The 24027-nt window shown below is 36.6% G+C and overlaps 1 protein-coding gene across 2 annotated transcripts; it reads right to left on the reverse strand.

Moving 5' to 3' along the window:
* Positions 1–1894: 1894 nt before the first annotated feature.
* ggps1 (geranylgeranyl diphosphate synthase 1) lies at positions 1895–23428 on the reverse strand. 2 transcript variants are annotated; one of them, XM_056760028.1, is made up of 4 exons: positions 23132–23428; positions 20153–20247; positions 16781–16851; positions 1895–3562 (listed from the first exon to the last, which is right to left on the reverse strand). In XM_056760028.1, exons 2-4 carry the CDS (start codon positions 20223–20225, stop codon positions 2765–2767), a joined length of 942 nt encoding a protein of 313 aa, XP_056616006.1. In that variant the 5' UTR covers positions 20226–20247; positions 23132–23428; the 3' UTR covers positions 1895–2764. The 2 variants fall into 2 exon arrangements, with proteins under 2 accessions (XP_056616006.1, XP_056616007.1); XM_056760029.1 differs by having other exon boundaries at positions 20153–20250.
* Positions 23429–24027: the final 599 nt, after the last annotated feature.

A 24027-nucleotide genomic window follows, 5' to 3' on the forward strand; every position in this document is an offset into this window, starting at 1 on the left:
AGTCTAAATGAAACAATTCATTCTCAACTGACTGTTTTAAATGTTGCTTATGTCTGCATTTTACTTCAACCCATCAAAATAATCATTTTTAACACATTTGTACATCAACTCAAACACAACATTCTTAATAATAAGCGGAAACGATCACAATTGTTTGTATTTTAAAACTTAAAGGGGCATTAAATACTGTACATCGTAGAGATCCATCATCATCATCTGCACGTGCAGCGATTCTGAAGTCAATCAGAGTGAACACGACAGTAATCAAAGATGAAACACCGCGAGAACCGACGAGATTTGAACTAACGGCCCTTTCTCCTCGTTTCAATTTAGCTCAAAATATGAATCGCTTTAGATGTCACAAACGTATCATTTCGTAGACAATTGTTAACCACACTGGAGTCATTTGAATTACTTTAATGATGGATATATGTGCTTTTTGAAGCTTCGACGTTAAAAATAAGAATGTACGGTATAACCGCTAACGGTACAGCTGGGATGACATGCGGGTGAGTAAATGATTCATTTTCATATTTGAGTGAACTGTTCTTTTTGAAACACGATGCCATGTCATAAAGTTTGTAAAATTCCAATAAAAACTTTGAGCTTATAACCGAGAGCTTTATACAAAGAATGTGCACTAGACTACCAAACGCAGAATAAAGGATCAAACCTTTACTACGAGTAGTATTTAAAGTCTTAACATCCCATCTTATCAGACCTGAATGGACTGCAACATGTAAAGCAAAACAAATATCCTAAATCTCTAGAAACACAATAATACACCTGACCCTCAAAACTAACAGCACAGAGAAACAGTTCAACAGTAACCTCTCAAAACATGTTACATGTGCTTTAGTATACCGAATTGCAATGTTACTATAGAGAATGTGAAGATGATGTCACGCCATATGTTTCAAGGAAGCCGCCATCTTAGGAGGATCATACTCCAATGCTATTATTGTTACCGTTATTTGTATTGTTTGATATATTAAGAAATCGAAAGTGAAAGAACCTGGGACTTTTCCTGAACGACTCTGCGTAATGCTATTGCATTTTTTAACACGGCAAGATCGACCCAGCATAGTTATAATTCCTAATGTAACTAGAAAAACAAAACACTGCATTGAACGCACTAGCAGCGATCCTCCCAAGATGGCGCAACATTCAACGTGGCGAGGCGTCGGTTAACAAGCTCTATAGAAGAATCTCACTGTACCATAATACCTTGATGTGTCGTTCACGGTACGGTATTTACTGCAATATTTACAATGCAAATGTTGACTTGTAAACGAGCCATAAGCATCCTATTTTCTTTATCCTCCAATCATTACTGTTGCTTGGAGATATGAGTAATAGTATGAGATGGGTCAAATGAACTTAAAATACATTTTATAAAATAAAATAATTGCACCAGATGGACCTTGACAAAAGTAACATCTATTATTTTTTCTAACGTTCTCTAGGTTGGGCTTGTAAGACCTATCGTTTCATACAGTCATGTGACCACCATAATATGGAGACAATTTTAATACAGCGATAACACAATATAGATAATGTTGTCACATCCCTAAAGCGATTCAATAACGTTTAAGAGACACATTTCCAGTGAAATAAAGTGCATAATCTCAAAATTGAAGTCTTTTATACATTTTTATTTTGATTAATCTCTTTGGTTTTAAATGGTCAGACGAACCCATAAAATGAAAACATTTATGAATCCTCTACAAACATATGATAGAATGGAATCTCACTCATGAATTGAAATTTGAGAAAACTAAATAAAATGTATTCGCATGTAGAGGTGAGTGTTTATTGACAGAAACATTCACAAAACAAAACATTCAAATTCGACTACAGGAAGTAAATAAACATTATATTGATGTGCTAAACGTGTTTTTAACTTTCATGCCAATTCACTTTATTTTCAGAATTTTAAGTGAAAGATAAATACAGTCATACACATTGAGAGATACAGTCAAAAACATCAGCTGCAACTATTAAAATGGTGAAATGTAAAAAAGACATGTTTTTCAGGAGTGTTCAAACTTCTTCACACATCACTCGCTCTTACTAATGTGAATCCACTGATATGAATGTAAGGCCTCTTTACAGTACTATGAAAAATCATCTTCAGCAACTTCCTGCTCAAAGTACTGTTTTAACACGGCACTCAAAAAAGGCAGACCATAACATTTTGAGACACAAATCTAATGAAAACATAACCAGGCAACATTTCACACCAAATTACGAGGAGAAGTGCATGTATGCTCTTTAACATATAGAAAATGTAGCCTGTCTAAAGAGAAAAGAACTGTTTTTGATAAATTACTTTTGGTTTGGGGATGCAATGTATGAAATGCATTTTGGGCAAATTTTATTAAATGCATGAACCCAAATGTAACTTATACTGTAAATTTGTAGAAAAAGTTGAATCTTTTATTCAAACTTCTGTTCGTTTGACAGATGATATTCATAATAGTAACAAATACCTTAAGCCAAATATTTTTATCTAACTGGCAGCAACGTTCCTGTTTCACTCCATTCGTCAGGTTTTATACCATTTTAATAACATGAAGCCTCAAACGATAAGATTACACAAGTTTATTAGAGAAAAAGAGGGAATTGATTTCAGGCCAAAGACTGTCATTCATGTTCTCATCTAATAAATTGCTGAATTGGGCAAATGAACAAAACACAAACACTAACTCGTACAAAAAAAGTCAAGGTTTAAGAACCCTTAGATTGTGTACAGGGGTCACGTCTAGGCTTCTGATGGTCCACCTCTGGCCTCTGAACCTCTCTCTTCGGGTTCTTTGTACATGTGACTCAGATGCTCCACCACCGCCTCGAGTTCAGGATTTCCTCCCAGCTGCGCGATCAGCCGGTACGCGTCCGCTTCCAGATCCATGAGGGTCTGCCGGGTGTACGCGAAAGATCCCACCTTCTCCAGGTAGTCCACGCAGTAGCGCTTGATATCCATGTTCTCTGTGCGCTGACGCAAAATGTTCTGCACCTGCGTGCTCTCGGGACGTGACCAGATGGCGTGTATAGTGGGGAAGGAGAACTTGCCCTCAGTCAGGTCTTCGCAGAAACTTTTGTTGGCGCTGTACTCTCGTGAGTTCAGGTTGGCGTAGTCGTCTCGTATCTGGAAGAAAAGGCCCAGGGTGTCCAGCAGAGGTTTCAGATCCTGCTTCCAATCAGAGAAGAGCTGCATGAGTCCTGCGGCCAGGCCGAACAAACCGCCGGTTTTCTGCAGCACCATGACACGGTACTCGGCCTCGCTCGGACAGGTGTAGGTGTCACGCCAGTGGATGTCCAGCCCCTGACCGCGGTGCAGCTCCAGCAGCTGACGGGTGAAGACGCGCACGGCTTCTGGGTGGTCCAGCGTAAGCACCTTCTCCAGACCCAGGAAGTAGACGTAGTTGGCGGAGTTGATGACGGACGGGATGCCGTAGATGCTGTGAGCGACGGGGAAACCGCGGCGCAGCTTGGAGCTGTCTTCAATGTCATCGATCAACAGACTGGCATTGTGAAGCATTTCGGTCACCTCGATGATGACCTGCGAATGAAAAAGAAATCAAATCATTATATGAATCCCTCAATGTCAAATGACAATGAAATGAAACGGCCGCTGTAGGTTTTTGTGAAAACGGATATAAACTGTGTAAAGGGAAATACACAGAAGGCTGTGATGCACATGATGGGCTGTAGAGGGCAGCAAATTAACATATTGAACTCTTAAGTGTGTGTGTGTGTGTTGTCTTTAGGGTGTGTCTCACACACATAATAAATCAATAACATCTGTATGTATTTGGCACAGGTCTATTGCTTATGAATACTGTTTATTGACTGAAGACAAGAGCACGACTGTACACAGATAATGAATTTAACTTTTGTATGTTTTTACAGACTTTGAAAGCTTTAATTTCGAATATTTTCGAATAAAGAACAGGTCATTACAGTCAGTGTCGTGTTGTATAGAGTAAACCCTGATAACAGATTTATTGACAATTTGGTGTGATTCTTTCATGAGAAACTCTATACATTAAGGCTTTAAGAAAGTAAAACCAGATTTGATTTATTTTTGCACCAAAGCAGCAAAAATGTATGTGTCACCAAGCAACACGCTTGTCTGTCTGTCTGAGAGGAAAACACACACTGTGGTTCAGTGCTTTTACAGAACCTAATAGAAATATCGGCACTCTTTAAATGTCACGTCGGATTAGAGAAGCAGAACTAATACACGTCTGTACACATGTGTGAATGACAGTAATACAATCATATCACAAAGCAGGAACATAATTATTGTGCAAATACCATTTTCAGAACAAGATTTTCATAATGGGAGTACAGTGCAAAATTTGTACTTAAAAATAGTTTCTCGGTCTCTTGGTCGCATCATTGTACAGATGAGATGATAAAATGTGTAAACGTCATTTGCGTGGGAGTAAAAGCACACAGCGCAGAAACACGAACGGTTCAAATCGTGTGAAGGGACCAAGCGTATGTCATACTAAATGTCACAAATTAGAGTAAGTTAAGGTAAGATAAAATGCTTTACATAGAAATTATTTGCAACAGAGATGAAGTAAAACTCAAGTCGAATGCTTTAAAATCCTAATAAAAGCTTAAGATAGAACAATCAAGAAGTATAACTATAGGCAACACTTTACTTAAGCATACAGTGCATTATAAAAGTAGTTTATTATGCCTTGTAATGCACAAAGTCTCATGAATAATTGTAACTACAGTTATCAATTAATTGTACTCTTTTTGGTTATAATGCTTTACAACAACATTTAATGTAATACAATGCACATTGTGAACAATTATAATGCATAATACCCTCTAATAACCCATTATAATGCATTACACATCAAGGCTTTGAGTAAAGTGTTACCGAAATATGTGTAAAGAATATTTCATCCTTTCATCATGACAGAAGCAATGCTCTTGATCGGTGTGAAATTCTGTTTTCAGTAAAAGCACACGAGCAGAACACACACTTGTTATCAAAAACATGCCGAGCACACCGATGGAGAACATATGTTAGGCAGAGGGGGAGCTGGGTAACGCATTCACTTGTTTAAGTAATCGTGGTTGACATCAGCGTAGAGCTCGAGACGGGTCCGTTGACAAATGAACGGGGGGAGGAGCCTGAGCGCTGCTGTGTCAGAGCTTTGAACATGACCTCAGGTGACCCCCGTGTGTTCAAACACACATTCTTTAACACTCATTAGGTTTCCATGACTAGTGTAAAACCAAACATTCAATCGCAGTGTTAAGTGAGGGACCTCATTTACATCCAAATAACACTTAAGACACATTTAAAAGAAAAAATATATTCTCTTTTTATTTACACAGCAAGACTATATGAAACAACTCTTTCTTAAACACATACAGGGAGTAGTTGATAATAAAACTGTACAGGTGTCCTATGAGGTGACGGCTAAAATTTAGAAAACAAACTGTTGATAGTTTATTATTCATATTCATATTTGTATTTATAATATAAAATAGCATACGAAAGACTATCTTTTGTTAGTGTTTTTATTCTACAATTTTGCTGTGAGACACAAAGCAAATATTCACAAAATATGTTGTGTGGGTGTTGATTTAAGAAGGTTGTGTCATGTTACTCCCCCTTTACACCTTATGAATCTCCTTTTCCAAGTTGAGATCAATTTATTATTTTATGTTGCTTTGTCTTGTTTATGTCACTCACAACACAGAGAAAATAAACATTCTGAACTCAAGTGCTCTTTTACCCAAAATCATGTTGTTCAAAGATGCGTGGATTACTGCCGCCTGTTAATAAAAATACACCAAAACTACAGACAGTGGATTCTAAGTGTCTGTTTTATTAGTTTGTGATCTTAAAAAACACTGACTAACTAACTTAACAAACAAAACTACAGTACCAAAACCACCAGCAGGGGGCATCAGTATTGGCATCTACTTCAAAAATGGTGACTGTAGGGAAACAAAATCTTCCAGCAGAGACGGAGCCCTGCAGTGCTGTGGGCGAGATTTCACAGATAGGGAAAGCAGCGAGTTAATAGATCAGCTAGTCTGAAACCTCTCACGGTGAAGCCGAAAGCATGTCAACTGTCAAGTAAAAGCTAATGGAAGAAAGCGAGCGGTCGTTCATTTACATTTATATTTACATTTAGTCATTTGGCAGACGCTTTTATCCAAAGGGTTATGGTTATCCCCAAACACATACACTGGAAATCTGGCTGCTTCTGTGAGAATCCAAAAGATATTATATTAATGAATTTGTCTGCCTTCATGAAGCCTAAACATGACATCATCCTGCAATGACATCATTCAAACTGCCTGCAGTGCAAAAAGAATCAGAATCTTTCTTCTCTCTTTTTTTTTTCAGTAAACATCTAAACATTTGTCACGCTGAAGCATCAAACAGATAAATATTGCCATCGGTTTTTCAAACCCGACCTACCGCTAAAACATGTTTGTGTGAATAAGCAATGGTTATTTTACTGGGCAAAGAAACAGTCGAATGTCTTCACGCTTCATCTGAATAAATAAGCATTGTGAATAATCCACAAGAGTAAGACAACAGATATTTACATTAACATGTGCTGTGCTGTAGGGTGTTGTTGGCGTTTGCCAGGGCACTACTGCTACAGTATATTTGGTTGATAAGGTGTTCAGATTGTTCGTACACATGGGATCCTGGGTCGTTAATATGTGGTTAGGTTATAGACCATTTTGAAGGACAACACTGGTACAGAAACACATCCTCTTTCCAATTTTTTGCATTAAAAGTAAAACACAACACAACTGAACATGTGTGTATAATTTCACATCTGAACAGGAAATGCTTCTGGGTCAGCGGTGTTTACTTCTTGCGAAATGGTTTATTGATAGTTCAAGTCCTAAAGAAAGCTAGCAACCAGTAGGGCTGTGATGGTGGCCCTGACGACCGCACCACGAGATGGTAAAGTGCCATGTCCACCAGCTTTAAAGTGCACATCACTGTGACAAATATAAGTGTATTAAAGATGACAGTTGCAATAAGGATTGATATTTATAGCCTTTAGTTGTGGATGGTTTTATTTAAAGGATTTTACATTAACACAGAACTTATTAGCGTACGTTATCGTTGGCACATTCGTGCAGTGCAAAACCCAGTTTATTCTGCGTGTCTGCAATGGATCTTGTGAAATGAACGGTTAAATAAAATAAAACTGGCTTTGACCCGAGTGCTTGGTTTCAGACCGCGCGCAAGTTTCCACAGCTGCGGAGAAACATCTAACGTTATGCATTTGCTCTTTGAGCACATCTTCTGAATGTGGATTAAGTGCGGCTGTACCACTGATCTAAATGACTGGATTTCTCATGACGTCATTACACTGTAGCTTCCGCGCCGCCATGTTGGTATGCCCAAACACTCTGTTAAATTAATTGGAATTAATCACATATTAATGATAAAAAGTTACTTACCAGTCTCTGTTTTTATATCTGAGGTCTCACAGGACATTCTTACAACGCAAATGTCTTAAGCATGTAAATGATTAATTATTTAAAGTTGGGAACTTTCCCGTCTTATTAGAAATAGAGTGAGTTTACGTTCATTTTCATTACAGTAGCAAACATATCAGATCAACAGACTCACGAGAAGCCTCAACAAATGACAAATGTGCTTCTGAAATCTAGATACACATCAATAAAGGCTGAAAATGTTTTTGAAATCATGAAGTTTTATATCTAAACATTTACACATGTGCCGTTACGACAGTGTGCAATAAACCCTCACCTTCTATACATTGATTTCTATACGTCACAATTCTGCCTGAAATAAACAAACTTTGGAAAAAACATAAATTAATTTAAACACGCTATTAAACTAAAATCTTGTCACGTGGCTAATAAGCTGTAAACGTGTTATTTTAGATGGTCATATTGACTAGGGATGCACAATAAATTATCGGATAAATTTATGTTATGGTATCTGCCGATAATAAACATTATGCTGATATATTAAAGCAGATAAATCTTCAATCATTTCCTCTGATTAAACTTCATCTGCACACTGGTCGCAGTTAAAATCCAGTACAGTACTGTCTTTCTGTCGTGATCACTCACTCACTTAAGTAGGCATGGTACAAGATTTTCGACGGAAAAAAGAAAACTAATGGTAACCTTGTTTTCCGCTGTCCGTTGGGCATACCAAGATGCATAGCGGTGCGATCAGTTCCGGCAGTTTCACTTGCCGTTGGTTTAGCGTTCTAGGGGCAATCCACTCATTTATGTAGATCAGTGGGCTGTACACATCTTCATCTGGATGATGTCACGTGTTAGTTTTCCATCAAAGAAAAAGAAACTTTATGGCAATCTATATAGGAAAGCCGAGGTAGGTTTAAACTGTTTAGGTCTGTACTGGTTAATACACGACTGACTGAAGTTGTCGAATGATTCATCCTAGTGTTTCTGTAGCTCTGGACATCTCATGAAACATGTCTGGATATGTCCTCCATGATAGGTCCCCATTCTCATTATTGTAATGCATATATTACATCATAATGATAAACTATTGCCATTGTGAATTTATATATCATTGCAAATGTTTGTTAATTTAATTTTTTTATAGAAAAAGAGTAGAAAAGAGAGAAGTTAGAAGTGATCGGTCAGGTGCTGACAGACGAGATGTGTTTTCAGCTGATTCTTAAAAATGTCCACAGAATCTGCTGATCTTGTAACAGCCGGCAAATGTGGAATTTATCCAGAGAAGGTGCGTGAGAGGCTTTTTTTACCTTTTTGGGATGGCACAAGACATAGTTTGTTTGCAGAGTGTAGGGATTTAAAGGGATTTTTTAGATTTAAAACTGTAATCTGTAACTTTGCCTCTCTATCAACATCTCTCTTGAAAGCATAAAATTGCAGGTTACTTTACAAGGGCTGAATAAAACAACAACTGAATTTTCCTCACTAAATCACACCTGACATCTCGACATATAAATCATATTACATGTTTACCATTGTGATTGGGTTTAAGGTCGCTTTCACACTTCAAGTTAAGTTCGGAACTGGGTGCGGTTCGCATAAAAAAAATCGCTTATGTGAAAACTGTCAAGCGAACCCGGTTCGCGACGCGAATTGAGCATTTCGGGTGTTTGACTCGGGTAACGTGTGATTCGCGAGTTGAAAAATCTGAACTTTGGGGAAAATTTCCGCTGCGTTAACCAATCAGGAGCTTGCTCTAGTAGTGAAGCGATTATGATGTAGCGAGCGGAGGCAGAAAGCTGAAACAACAAAATTGTTGTTGCTGTATGTAGAGACCCGGAGCTGTACGATACATCTTACTTTTATCGAAACGGGTATAAAAAGGATCTTGCTTGGAAGAAAGAGTGAGGAGGTCTGACAATCTGGAATCCGGCCATTCACACTACCTGTGTCTCGTTTCCTAATGCTGCGTCCTTGTGTCCTCCATAGGTATCATCCTCTAAAGGATGCGGTATACGGAGGATTCTCAACTTAGAATTAAACAAGAAATCCTTCGAAGAACATACTGGCAGAAGAGGAAACTGGAAGCACCACATTGCTATCACAACACGTTACACTCGCACACCTGTCAAATTAATTCAAATGATCTCTTCATGATTTAGGAAGTCAAATTTGGTTACTTTCTACCCTTAACAATGCCAAAAGAGCAGCACACGTATAGCTATTGCAAGTTCTTATAACGTTATATTAAATATAATCGAGAAACAAACATATTACAAAGACGACCGTGTTCCCCTCATATCTGCTCAATATAAGCTTATGATATGATGTGTTTTTAGTTTGAACTGTTCTACGTGCTATGATGAGAAATAAGGGTCAGTCAGGAGGATTCGATCGTTTTCCTCCAACATATCTAATTTAACCTTTGTTTTGTGATTAAAAAATATGATTTTAGGAAATCACGAATCGATTGTGACTATGTAAAACACAACAGACATCAAATGCATGTTTTAATGATACAATTGATACTATTCTGCTCTTTTGATTTTGTTTTCAACCATTAATTTCTGGGTGGATGCTACTAACTCTTGAAGTTTGGAGCACCAGTGCTTCCAAGGAAAAAAGTTCATTTTAAGCCATGTTCTCTATTTATTTGCTTTAATATTATGTGTGCAAGTTACCTTCGCATGCTGTTTAGTTGTTAAAGAAGTCTAAACTTTGCAGTTATAGGGGATACTGTCAATGACAGTATAAAAGGGCATTTTGAGTCAATCAACAGCACTATTTCCTCTCTCAATCAGTAGAAAATGTTGTTTAAAAAATACCCCCATGTACCAGGAAACCGTAAAAAATCTGGAAAAACATTGTATAAATTTTTGGTCATACAGCCCAGCCCTACATTTGAAGTGAGAGTTTTGTTAAATTATGAAATAGTAACCGCTGACTGAAATCAGTCTAGTCCCTGTAAACATAGTAAATGATCGTCTGAGCAGTCACCTCATACCCAGTGTTCCCAAAACAACAGATCTCAGGAAAACAGGATTTGTGCTCTTTAGAACAGACCTTAGATGACCTCACTATCTCAAGGATTATTTGGTTTCTGTCAGATGCACACATTTCTAAATCAGATTTTCACAGTTAAGATGTGAAGCAGTTGAATGCCACTCGAGTGATGATGGAGATATGATTATGAGTTGATATAGAGACGTGTGTGCAGTGTGTTTATGACTCAACGCATGCGCAGACACAATGAGGGTTCAAGAAGAGTTTACAGGAAGATCAAACCCACAGCCATGAGAGAGAAGAGCGAGAGAGCTACAGATGGAGACAGAAAGAGAGAGAGTGCAAAAAAAGAGAGTTTGAATGAGAAATGTCAATCAAAGCTTGACTATCAAACATGTCTAACATTAATAACATCAGAAGTGACAAACGGTTCACTGGTAATGAATCTGTCACTGTGTCATTTCAGCTTTGCAGTTGTTTTTGAGAGATTTTAGAACTGAAAGCAAAACCAAAGCTCACATCCGTTTCGAAGAACTCTTTGAATAGAAATTCATTTCCATCAAATAATATCTAAAAATAATTTTCTTATTCTTGTCTACGCATATATCCTTAATATGAGAAGTGTGAGCGTGATGGTTCTTGGGCTACAACCCCTTACAGTATGAAAGAGAAACATATAGCCTACAAACTTATCACAATGAGTACATGCGCATCATAAGTATACATTATCACTACCTTGTCACACTATTTTTAATGTCAATTCCTGCATTTGTGTGTTTTCTCTACAGCTTGACAAGGCTGCTTCTGCCACCTGATACAATGACAAAACTGGTGGTGCATGGCATCTGGACAATTCAAAGCTCTCATTTAAACACACACTTAGAAACTACACTGTAAATTGTCGACCTAACATTTGTCACAGTACGGAATTTTACAACCAACATACTACTATGTCATTATTATCATCACTATTGACCTCACCCGTGACCCCGCCTCACCACAACATGACATGACTGCTTCTGTCACCTGACCGGACAAAATAATGCATTAATGCATTACAGAGGAACACTGAGGAAAACATGGTTTAGGCATGTATAGATTATAGTTTATGTATAGATTTAATTAAATTATTAAAAATGGCATCATTAAACATTGGCAGTTGAGAAAATGTTCTGTGGCTCGGCTCACTTTGGTTTGTTTTAAAATAGCTCTGAATATCTACTTTCTTCTTCTTGCTTTCATACTCAGCGTCACTTCAAAAGGCTTAATTATCACACAGGCACACATTTCCAGTTTTTTTATCAGGTTCATGATTCACATTATGTTGTTGCCTAAAACATAAACATCTCATTTTAACAGTACTTGAGTACTTTACTCATACTGACTGTTGTCTCAAAGAAGCAGTAGTCCTCAACACTTTAGAGACATGTCAGTGAAAAACAAGAAACAGTTGATTCGCAAAATCATGGTCGACACCATAACCTATGTCTATTACAAACCCCAAACTCTCATTAAACTCAATTGCTCATAAGTAAACCAAACTCCTTCAAAAAGATCTCTTCAATATAATGGATAAATAAAATAATGTTATGTCAAATTAAAAAGTCAAAAAAGTTTTTTTGCACTGGACATGCTGGTTTCGTCCTCATTTCACATATAAACTGCCAGCGATTGACAACTACCTGATAATGCACTCGTATTCACGTAAAGAAGCCATGTTGAGGAGTTTCAGTAAATTAGTGCAAAATCCACAAAATTATAATACCTTCAATGGACGGTAAATGGCAATATTAATTCTTCTGTAGCAAAATAAACTGCTGCAAAAAAAGGTTGGGCGCCATGCAAAATGTAATGTGTAATTACATTAGTCATTACAAATGTAGTTGAGTAAAGAGTTCATATACTTGTTGAAAATCGTACTCAAGTATAGAGTAAAAGTTGCTAATATCTTTATTACTCAGTACAACAACAAAGTAGCCAAAAAGATACTTAAGTACAGTAACTAATTACATTTTCTCCAATACTTTACACCACTGACCATATGGTTTATTTAAATGCGACCAAACTACAGGACCCAATCAACAAATTGTTTATTTAATAAAATGAACATACAACAAAATTCAACAAAACGTTTATTTATTTAGGGTATCGGTAGAGAAGCCTAAAAATGTCCCATTTCTTTACATCATAAATAATATTTGTGGCAGCACAATGCGTGCCAGTCTGCTACTCCACTGCCCATATAATTAAAATGGCATGATCTCCATTGCATAACACCTCTCTGAAGATTCGACTGAGATTGGTAGTCGAATCAGGCTCCTTCTATCGAAGCATCGAATCTTCGACTATTCAGGGTCAATCCTAATATTAACATCAAATAAATGATTATAAATTAATACTAACATAAATTGACTAAAATATAAACAGTTATTACACTAGCCAAACACAAACCAAAAGTTAACTGGGGGTCCGATGAAACGGTCTATAAAGACCTTACATAATGAAACGTCCAAAAGCCTTATGCTCTTAGAACGAGCTTTTTCTGTCTACATGCACCGTGTTGCAAGGAATTCGTCATGTTGTTTGTACAGTAGCCCTAAACGGGCAAACTGCTCTACAGAAAGCGTTTGTAAATATGTTATCTCCTTCAGCAAAGATGCGAAAACATAAAGACATGTTTGAGCTGTATCAGCCACCATATTGCTTTAAAAGAGAGCGGTGGAGTGAGCCATTAGCTGCAATTCATAACCTCACCACTAGACGCTGCTTAATTCACACAAGTGATATTCCATTCCATTTTCTACCGCTTATCCGAACTACCTCGGGTCACGGGGAGCCTGCGCCTATCTCAGGAGTCATCGGGCATCAAGGCAGGATACACCCTGGATGGAGTGCCAACCCATCGCAGGGCACACACACTCACACATTCACTCACGCACTCACACCCTACGGACAATTTTTTCACACAAGTGATGTTTAAACAAATTTTTGTCACTTACTACTTTATATTACTGCCAAATAATGCCTGTCATGTGTAACATTTACATTTAGTCGCTTAGCAGGCTAAATAAAGCCAGAATAACCACAGGCTCCTTCAATCATCACCCCATGCCACATTATCATTCCTTATAAATGACACTTCAAATGACATTCCACAGCCTGGAAATGATTTAGAGAAGTTTATTATTCATACGTCTCACAGCTCCAATTGTCAATTTAACTTGAACAATCTGAGCAGAATGAACACATTCTCTATAGAAAAAACCCATTCACTTACTAAACCTGATGCCATAGAAAATCACTTAATTGACTAGCAAACTGCACACTTTTGCATATGAATGCTCATTTATCATTCTCTCATTGTTCAAAACAGTCCAGTAGTGTCAAAATATGGCCAGCAGATGATTTCTACCATTTCCAGGGTAATCTGGTGAATACTTATTTTAATATCTTTCGCCAAGTAGCTCCTGAGCGCTCTCAAAACACACTTTTATTATGACAGATGAAATAAAACTGTCTGGACCCGAGAGAGCCCATGATAATGATGACAGACATTCTGGACATCCGAGTCACTTACTATTGAGATGAAAAGAGGATTGATAACAGACCTGAATTTACAAACACTGCTGGTAACACAATCGCAGATTTTATTGATTTGTTCGAATTGGTACTCTATTATTTTCCGTAAAATTTGTACAGGAATGTCACCCATTCTACAGAACGATTCTAATAATGCATAACAGACGGCGCTCTACACCTCCGGCTACATTACAAACCTCCAGAAGGGAAGATGTCTTCTATTCACAAGATCAAACAGACGTGCAAACAGTTAGCCCAAAACGGACATGATCCACTGACTTTCCTTGTATGAAGAGCTTTAATGACATGTTCAGGATGAAAGGAAAGCAGTTGAACAGCGTGTTGAATGTGATCCAACAGGCTCAGCTGTGAACACGGCACTTTGACAGAGATCAGCTGATTTAAAAGGACAAGATTAACACACTTAATCGCTTCCAAACCTATATCTCCACGACAGCTTTACCACCACTGACAAAATGTTTATTAACAAAGCTTTAATTGATTACAGTCACAAATGTAGTTTTACAAGTTGCACAATGCTGGTGTCGGACAGAGAACATTGTACATGGTTTTCCGGCGTTTACTAACTAGATTGTTTAACGTCAGCATGTAAAGCACGTAATGTCTATACTGACCATATGTAGTTAACACAAAAATGAACATTTACTCATCCTTGTGTCATTCCAAATCTCTCTTCTATTTTGTAGAATGTGGATAACCGAAAATCACTTAACTCCATTGTATGAACAAAACTACTGAGACATTTCTCTTAATATCTTCTGTTGTGTTTGAGGGTAAAAAAACAGGTTTGGAACATCGTGAGAAGAATATATATTTTTAAATAATTGTGTGAACTAACAGTGAGAGCTTTTAAATCCTCCCTTTCTCTTGGTTCTGTAACATTACTCCACATCAACTCCATCTGAAGAGCAGAATTCTAAAAAAGGCCTGTGATTTGATGCTTAAGAGTCTTAATCTATTTGCATTGATTTTTTTCAGCCATGCCAGTGTAGAACAAAGAGGCAGAGATAGCAGAGATAGCAGGAGAAAATAGTTGCTTTGCTGATGTCACAGAAGAGATCAGGTCTCTGGATCTGTATGGACACATAAAGCGGGTCGTAGCGCAGGGCACTGGAGTGTAAACCGGGTATAGAAATGATTGTTGGTGTGACTTGCTTTAGACCAGTTGTTCTCAACCTTTTCATGGTCGCGCCCCCCTGTAAAACCCTTTTAAAGAACTGGCGTGCAGAAATCAGTGCAGATGTTTTGCATTCTGCCGTTTTATTAAGTTTAATTCTTTTTTTTCGCTTCTCTGTTTGTTGCAGAACACACTGATATTTTATAATTCTGAGCTCTGTTGGCTTTCTCGTGGATGAGCATTGTTGCAGACTGTTAAACTGAAAAGTTCTTTCTGTAGAGCATCATTTCAGACTTAGGAGGAGAGTAACATGTTATGAGTCCATGTTTTTTTATTAGATTTTATGTGTATTCATACTCCAATGAATACCTCCAGAACCGGACCCGCTTTTAAAAGTGTGGGAAACGAGCGTCTGACAGACAGGCTACAGTACAGGGAGAGACGAGGGAACTATAGCTGTGGTATTAGACAATGCATGCTAATAATGTTTTTACCAATGTTTCATACTAAGGTGCATGTCACGTTGCACAAGAAATCACACGTGAGTGTACAACAGTTGATTCTTCTGGCTGCCAAATATCATGTTTGAGCAGCTCTATACGCAGTCTAGAACAACATTTATCGTGCTTGTACACATTACGTATATGCAATACATTTAACCATGATTATTTCTTGAGCAAGTTTTTGCATGTCTTAAGAAGAGAAAACGCATAATACAAGTGAATACTACGGGAGCCCAGAAATGACGTGTTTTTGTAGACCAAGTTAGTGCTGCAGTGGTTCCCTCAGCCGAAAGCCTATTCATTTTTCTCATAGACTTTTGGAAGATTGCAAGAAATAAGGTCTGTGATTACTAAAGGTTTATGATGTTTACACGTTTTTTCTATCAAGATAATCTTTACAGATGAATAGAACATTTCTTACTTTCGAAGCTGAAATACAATCGGCAGAATTAAAAAGCTAACACCAGGCTATAACAATGGACTACACTACGGTCGCTCAATATCAACGTCACCTCCGACAACTTTTTCAAAATTTCGTGTGAAAATAAATCTACATTTCACAGTTTCAGAAATTTGATGCTCATGTTGCATTATTTGTTAGATTTATATGCGCAATGAGATCTAACATCCCCGCCAAAGGAAGTAGTCTCTTTCAGCAACTTGTTAGCAACTTTTGTCTTTAAGACACAAGTAGGCTTTAAAAAAATCACGAGCGGTAAATAACTGGTGTGCTTTGCGTCATAGAATAAAACATGAAAATATTTAGATGTTTTGTTAACCACAGGCAATTTACCAAAAACCCCATTCACAAAACACATAGACTGGGGCGATGGAACCAGAAATACAGCATCACTGCGGCTCCCTATAACACGGTAGCATAGTTTTTAATTGAAAAGAAAATACTTTTATACCATTTGTTACATTAGTTAAATACAACTATTACTATAACCAGAATGATACTATTGAGAATCGAACAACCTCAAAACTACGAACAAACTCAATTTATGCCTCTTTTCGTACTAAAGAAACAATTTTTATACACCAACAATGCAATTGCTTGCTGATCATTAAAACAATCTCTTACCTGAAGTTTATCCTCTGGGACATTGAGCCAATGGTTGAACGCTTGAGAAAGTTTTGACCGGACTTGTTTTCCTAATAATCAAAGCAGAGATGAGGAAGAGAAATGACAAGAAAAAACATTAGCAGCAGCAGCCATGGTGGAAATAAAAGATGAAAGACGATGTTCTATAATCACAAGGGAACAAAAATAAATAAATGTCCTTTGGAATAAAATGAAATGAGAATATTAACTCTGTAGTATTACTATATACAAAATTACTTAAATCAACATCAGTGTTTATATTAAAATGAGTTCATAGTTAACCTATCTATCATTCCAAATGCATTTTCATTTACCTACTTATTCGTACCAAAATTGTAAAATGGATGGTAAAATACATTTCAGAAATTTCACAAAACATTCAGAAATAAACACGGACAACAATTGATCTCCGAGTAAGTTGTGAAAAGCCTGTATACTGTCACAAATCAAGTTGGACAAAAGCTTGTTGACTGGGAGGCTCTGAATGAAAATGACTGGTTGGTTTTAGCATTCATTAACATTTCCCCTTGAGAGCGTCCTGTAATAGCACCTTCACTGATCTATGACCTGCCATCAGACGGCCTTGTTTTCTCTGTGTTACCCGATGTATTCCATGTAAGATAGATTTACTCTCTATAGCTGAGATGGGTTGGGTGGATCTTATACGACTGGTGAAGAGATTCATCACAAAAAAAGACCTTCATTGCCAGTTTGCATGTCATGATGTTAAAAAAATCCATTTTGAGGTCAATTGCTAGATGAAGATGTTTTCACAAGATTCACTCCACAAATCTATTGACCTTACTGGTGTAAATAGCGGTGTTCTCTTTACGGCAGAACTCTGTTAGCCTGAGACGGTTGCTTTATTTCATTTCCTCAGTCAGTTCCTCGCTGACCTCTCGAGAAACATCTCTGCATCATCCAAACTCGCATACGGTCACTAAAGAGATCATTAAAATTGCAAAAGGATGACAGGAAAGCGGCAGATTGTGATGGTGCAGCAGTATTCCTCCTCCTGCTCACCCATCATCACTTCTGCTGGTCAGCAGCAGTTTCTGACGGAAGCAGATGAATATTAGAGGTGAAAATGATCTCTCCGAGTGACACAGAATCAGGAACGTTTACTCTAGAGCAACCACCCTCAATAGCAGGAGGCAGCCTGATAAACTATTTAAAACATTTGACTATTTCCGTTGTTTAAATTGAGCGTCTTAACAACGGAAAATCACATCACACGCGCTCTCAGGAACATTTATGTAATTGATCTTATGCCACTATATCCTCGAAATATCTTTATCTAGCGCCAAAAGCACTTCATTTTAACCCTTTCCTGCTCCGTGGATACGTTTTAACAACAGTAGTGTAGACGCAAAGCAGTTAATGGTCACACAACAGTAAACAAAATGCTGCCCAAATGTCTCCAGATCTCTCCAAACTTTCGACCAGATTTGTGATATATTATGAACCATAACGTATTTATCTAAATTTAGCATTAGCATTATTGATCAGCATGTAAATATTTGTGATCCTGTGAAAACCCAGGCTTAACACTCATAAACTAGCATTAGTAAACTAAATAATTTCACTAAAATTTTAATCTTAAAAATGGCATTTTTTGTGATATATTTTCACAGAATATTCTTTTTGTAGGATGAATTTGTGTGTATACTTTTGCTGGGTTTTCACAAGCAGGTTCACATTTTGTAATGAACAACGTCCTAATCGGGAAATGATTTAAAGATAGAAGTAGTTCTGGTATGAAAGGCATGGAAAGGCTAATTTAGTAAGTGAATGTTTTCTGGTTATTATGAGAGCATTTTTATGGTAAGATTACATTTGTTGTCTGTATGTTGTCAGCAGCTTTTTTATTTACAAATATTAATTATGAGACTTGATAAGTGGATGTCAAAATATAAAACAAACGGCCTGATCAAATATTATATAAATATATCCAGGTGGGCTTAATTGATCCAATATTTATTATTTGTAATTTTCAAAAAACATGTTGTCTAGACATGAAAAAATAACGAATAGGCCTCTTGGAACTTAAATTGAAGTTAGAGTAAAAGGTTTGCTTCCCAAGATTACGTTTCTTGAAGGTAAAAATGTCTAAAAGCTCCCTTATGCTAACAATGGATTAAGTAAGTGGAGTAACCAAAGTTTTAACCGGGATTAAAAACCATTTGTACAGACCATTTTGAATGCCGTTAACAACGCTGGTTCTTTTTCAGTTTTTAACACTGTACAAACATTTAAACAAAACGCAACCAATAGAATATATATAACCAATTTAAAATCTTAAATAAAATGTCTTTATAATTTAATTATATATGATATATTTAAAAAATAATCATTATAAATAAATAAAAACTGAAACCAGACGTGCTTCTGGACCTCTTGCAATGTGGTCTATAGCCAGAGTTTTACTACAAATACCATGTTCAAAAATCTTAACAAATACAATAGGTTTCTAGCCCTTCGGGCTCGAACCCTATATGGTTACTGTAGGAAAACTATAGTTAATTTGTGGTGACCATAGCTTAACTAGAGTAACCACCATGTTTATTTTATTTGTTTGTAGTAAAATGTATTAAATGCATCTACATGATTGTCCAGAAAATAAGACCTGACTATGATATATTGACAAGTTTTGTGTTAAATATGTTCAATATAACACATTTATATTTTCAACAGTATGTTTAGAAAAATGGGTTATACTTTAAAGTTTCTTAAACTTGGTTCGTAGCTTCTCTAAGACAAAGCAATTCCCACAATAGGAAATGATTATGCAATTTTAGTGTCAGTGTTGCCTTGCACAATAAGCCTTTGCTTTATTCTGACTTAGCCTGTAATTTGCACGAATGATAGAAGCTATAGTTTTAACTCCATTACAATAAAATAAATGTTTTTACAGCTGTTAGTGGTTCGACAGGAAGACCAGCCCACTGCCTGCATTTGTCAACAAAGGCAAATTTCATAAACTGTGCTGTAGCGCTTTAAATTATTATCATCAATGTACCTTAAACAACAGACAATTATAGATAAACGCAGGACACAGGAAGGTTTAATTCATCCAGTTATAAATACAAAAATATTTCACACGTAATGTGTCATATTAGTCATTTAGGCCTGCTGTTTATGACATGATTTAATAAATGACTGTAGAACAATTATAGACTTCATTTCATGATATCACACATTCACACTGCAATCCCAGTCATCACCTTGAGACATTTCAGACAAAAAACAACCCATGGATCACACATCAGTTTTTACTCACTGTCATGTCAACTTTCCTCTCACAGCAGTCAAGAATAAACAGATTGTGTAATTCTATTGTGTTTCTCTTACCCGGCAATTGTAACAAGTACTTGTACGGCTCCAGAAGAATCCTTTCAGAAGTTGCTCCTTTATCACCATCCATTCCTCTGTTTCCACTAACAAACCTGCTGAGAGAGATTGAGGGAGTGTGGATACACAGACACAACACTCACAAAAGAAAGCTCATGAGATTGCTCAATGCGCTCATGACGCTGGGGGCTTTAACAGGCAATTATTCTTGTCGGGATGTCATTCATTTGATTTGCTTTATTTCCTGGTTAACTACTAATTTTATGCATGTGGCGTCAACAAGCTTTGGGGGTTTTCTCACAGTAAGCAAGGCTTCATTTGTTCTACAAGCCAGATTCAGAATCTATTATAGTGTTTAGCTTACAATAGGGTTGGGAATCGAAAATCAATTTCAATTTGAAATCCGAATCGAAAGGCAAGGAATCGGATCGGAAACAAAAGGAATAGGAATTGAAATAAATTCCTTTTATCAATTCCTGTGTGCATATTTTCAGAAAGGTACACGCGTTGCATCATCTGCTGATATCTTGATAAAAGCCCATATAAAAATTTACTTTACTATAGTAAGCATAGTTTAACTATAGTGTTTGCATTAAAAGCACAGGGACCACAAATAAGTTGTTTCATTGTAGTTACAACAGTTTAACCATGATGTAGTTCAACTATGGTAATAAAAATTGTGATAAATCAGAAAAACATGGTTCAATGTGTATATACATAAACAGTGGTCATAAATATAAAACATTTTTTGCAAACAAGTCAATAAGCAGGCTAAACGACCATACAGGTTGATATCTAAATGTTTTACGTTAACCTCGGAAACTGGGAATCAATAAGAATCAAAATTAATAAGCAGAATTGGAATTGGATATCATAATCGATCAAATTCAAACAATTCCCAAACCTAGCTTATAATGAAATTTAAGCCATGATCTTTACATTTTTCACAAAAAACAAACAGTATTTACTTAACCAAAATAACATTACGAATTTTTATCACATAAAGCCTGAACCTAGCTAATAAAAGAAAGTTAATAAATATTGATGTAATGAAAATTATTTGTCTTTTTTATTACATTTTGGATAGGATTAAATATTAATGTCCCGTAATGCAATCATGTTTTATGAAATCCATATATTTTAGTTTAAAAAGATTTTAGTTGCGAGATGGTGGTCTAGTGGGTTAAACCACTGAACTGGTAAATCAAAGGTTGCTGGTTCGATCCCAGCATCCACCACCAGTGTGTCCTTGAGCAAGACACTTTACTCCATGTTGCTCCAGGGGGATTGTCCCTGTAATAAGTGCACTGTAAGTCGCTTTAAGCGTCTGCCAAATGACTAAATTAAAACAAATCATTTGATGATAATGATAAATAATTGTTTATGTAGATCTATACCTATTTGATTAGATAAAGCAAATACTTTCTAATACATATTTCTTGAATGAGAAACAATTGTTTGATTAAATCTATTTCATTTGAGAAAACAAATATTTTTTCTTAAATATTTTTTTAAACAAAATTAGATTTTAAATGAATTGAATGAAGTTTTATCAAATATTTTTTATAGACATAGAAAATATTATTTAGGGCAAGTTATTTATTTTTCATTGGATCATCTTAAAAAAATTAAGGTAAGGATTCACATCTATATTTTATAAGTTGTTTAAAGGAAAACAGTGTATTCAGTGTACTTCAGAAAAATAACAAATTACATTTAAACTGGATCATTTGGAGAAAATCATTTCTCATTCAATCAGTTATATATCAGCAATCCAAGAAGTGAAAATTACAGATTCAAGCCAAAGATCAAAAATAATCTATTTATCGCTGTGTAGCTGTCATGGAAGCGGAGCGCTTGACTCGTAAACAATTTCATGGACACAACAGCGACATGGTTCTGCAGTCACAGCCCATCACTCATATGGACACAATCTCTCCAGGGCCTGATCCGCCAGATACAAAGATCCATAGCACAAGGAACACCAACCGCCACCCGGCACAAAGTCTAAAACCTCCTACTTTTAAACTTGAAAATAAAGACATGAAATGCACAGAGATGTGTTGCCGATGGAGAGAACTGAACAACAGTGAACCTTCCAGAAATATGTTCTTCAATGCTTTTCTCTATTAGGATTTTAAAGCCTGTCTCTGATAAACAACAAAAAGGATTTGAACATCCAGAGAATACAGAAAATTCAATATTTATTTTTGTAAATTCTGTAATTGTGTTTTAAATTTGTAGAATATATTACATGTGTATAGAATGTGCCCTGAATAGAATTGATCTATGTACACTAGGAGGACGCCTTCTGATTGGTGGAGAAAAGCAGCATGTAACAGTCTGTATTGGATGACTTTCCTGCAGCTTCTGTAATACTTTATATTTCAATGTAAAGTTTGGTTTCAAAATGAGATAACTCCGTTTTTAAAAATGTTCAAAATTCACGTTTTTATTTTGCATTCCAATTAATATCAACCAAACTGCTGTTGGTTTGCTTTGATTTAAGCCATAACTAACACAATAAAACCTAACATAACAAAAAACATCCATCCATCCATTTTCTACCGCTTATCCGAACTACCTCGGGTCACGGGGAGCCTGCGCCTATCTCAGGAGTCATCGGGCATCAAGGCTAACAAAAAACATGATTTTTGAAAAATGTTAAAAACGGAGTTCTCATTTTGGAACCGAATTCTTCATTTACACAATATATTATAATACAGATACTGTGTTCTACAAAACAGGGTCTTTATTTTCACAGCATCACTATAGTCTGACAGATCATGAGTAAATAACAGACTGACTTGATGGCAGTTATTTTCAGATGTGTGAAATGAAAATGTCCTCATCCTTTTACATTTTTTTTTCAGTTTTAGTATGAATTATTTTCCGACACCCTACCTATTTTCATTGTATACATATGTCCCCCTAAATAATACAATTAAATGAAATAAAATATCACCGTGCTCCACCCACCTTTCAGACCAGAAATGTGCTCTCCAGCACTTCCTCTCTCGTCATCCAACACGTCACTTCTTCCGCATTCTGCTTTTCTCAACTGACAGGCAGCTCGCTAGCATTAGCCAGTTAGCCAAGGCGAAAATGTAATTCCACCTCGATCCACAAATCGAAACCAAAATGGCGCTACGAAATCATTATAAAGATAAACCCCATTATATGAAAGGAGAATATGTTTTTAAAAGCGCCTGAGAACGTTCGTGTATCGTGTGTGTCTGACAGGAAGCTCTTCCCTTCTGCTCGCGCTTAAATACGACACAATGTCGGCAGAGCGCATGCGTGAGACTGTAATCGGAGCCCACACCGCTGTTGAATGGGGAAAGTAGTTCTTGCAGCAGTCTACCAGCCTATGGTTTACTTCACAAATATTCACTTTAAATGATCAACGTGTTACAAATTCCAAACTGGCATTTTTTTAAATAAACATGTACGTTTTGTTTAAGACGAAATAAAACATGTACAGCTGTATAAAATTGCCATTGAATTTCCAAACATTTCAATGTTATTTTGTAATTTTCTACTGTTGTGTTGATGTCAAACATGATGCTATAAATAATGATGGTGTTATATGTTAGATCCTCAGTACAATGAATAAATGTTCAGCACAGATCATGCGCTTGGGGGAAGGCGGGCCTGTTGAACTCTGGGAAATACCCTCATGGTGCGCCGCTGCATACACGTACAACGTGAATATTATTTTAAAGCATATAAGAGTCGTGCATCGTTGCAATTTCTTTACGATAAAAATAAACAAACACCATTAAATGATAAACACCGACATTGTTTCCTCAGACATCCTTGTCCAATAGTAGACCAGCAGGGGCTGTTACTCACTCACGGTGACCAATGAGTGA

The sequence above is a fragment of the Triplophysa dalaica genome, chromosome 11 (assembly GCF_015846415.1).
Source record: "Triplophysa dalaica isolate WHDGS20190420 chromosome 11, ASM1584641v1, whole genome shotgun sequence".
Classification (NCBI taxonomy): domain Eukaryota; kingdom Metazoa; phylum Chordata; class Actinopteri; order Cypriniformes; family Nemacheilidae; genus Triplophysa; species Triplophysa dalaica.

What these genes read in the sequence shown, in the direction of transcription:
- ggps1 (XM_056760028.1), bottom strand. Translation starts at nt 20,225, where the DNA reads ATGGATGGTGATAAAGGAGCAACTTCTGAAAGGATTCTTCTGGAGCCG. An exon ending in GTACTTGTTACAATTGCCGG is followed by an intron (nt 16,852 to 20,152) that starts GTAAGAGAAACA and finishes TTTGATTATTAG; the next exon opens with GAAAACAAGTCCGGTCAAAA. An exon ending in TCCCAGAGGATAAACTTCAG is followed by an intron (nt 3,563 to 16,780) that starts GTAAGAGATTGT and finishes TTTCATTCGCAG; the next exon opens with GTCATCATCGAGGTGACCGA.